The following is a 942-nucleotide window of genomic DNA, read 5'->3' on the forward strand; positions in this document are numbered from 1 at the left end:
CGCACTGTGGTGGATTCACAACACCGACCTAGTCGGTGTGACCTGGCCAAGGGCTGGTGCCCAGAAGTCGCGGGTAGGCCAAGAACAATACCCGCGCATTCGCCGGCCAGATCGCTATCTGGGCTTCTGGCGGCTCTGAGTCGGGGTCAGAGAGGCCCCCCTGCTGCGTCTCGATCTATCGTCGTTCGCGAGACAATGGCGAGTGCGCCATAGCGGCGACGGCAGTCAGATCAAAGGGCGTGGAAATGGCCATCATGACGTGACCATTAAGGGATTAGCGCAGGATCAAGAGATCCGAAGCATGACAACATAATTGAAGACTGACAAGGCTTTAGATCGGCGCCGGAGATAGCGAGCGCTCCCGCCGCGAGCGAGCTGCCTATTGGTGGTTCGCGTTTGGGTCGACCGCGGGGCCGCCGACCCTGGCCCTATATATAGGGCTAGAAAGCGCGCCGCGCCAGATATATACTGATACGGAGAGAGAGAGAGAGATACGTCTGTGTGTGTATGCGTCAGTGGTACGATAGTTGTACAAGAGGACGCGTTGGTTGCGAGAAGTCGGCTTAGAATACGTGGTTTGCAGTACTGGTTGCAGTATTGCCGTATTCCGAAGAGTCAAATTGGGAAGTGTAGACGAACCGAGTCGAAGTGCAAGGAAGGACGATCGAGCGAGAGACTCGTGGGTACCTTATTGAAGGGCATTCGACTTACCGTTAGGAACAACGGTAGTAGCTCGGGTATTCGTACACTTCGAGCGTGCAGTCGCAACGTACAGAGTTATCGGAGTTAGGGAACCGGAAGACGTCCGCGAAGGAGATCGCCATCGACGAGAGTTTTGGACCCCGATCGCTGCCCACGCCGTGGAAGATACACCTAATCCACTCTTTATTATACAGTCCACTCACTTATTGGGCGGACGAACGAACGTCTGGTCTATTCATA

At 55.2% G+C, this 942-nt stretch overlaps 1 protein-coding gene across 1 annotated transcript; it reads left to right on the forward strand.

Moving 5' to 3' along the window:
• Positions 1 to 507: 507 nt before the first annotated feature.
• On the forward strand, positions 508 to 931 carry Tsp_14908 (hypothetical protein; the record flags this gene model as incomplete). The annotated part of the gene is given in 3 exon segments (XM_003368175.1): positions 508 to 557; positions 584 to 679; positions 698 to 931. Coding segments are annotated over 3 exon segments (380 nt in total), but the record flags the coding sequence as incomplete, so codon positions are not given.
• Positions 932 to 942: the final 11 nt, after the last annotated feature.

Source organism: Trichinella spiralis (genome assembly GCF_000181795.1).
Source record: "Trichinella spiralis strain ISS 195 chromosome Unknown Scfld2941, whole genome shotgun sequence".
Classification (NCBI taxonomy): domain Eukaryota; kingdom Metazoa; phylum Nematoda; class Enoplea; order Trichinellida; family Trichinellidae; genus Trichinella; species Trichinella spiralis.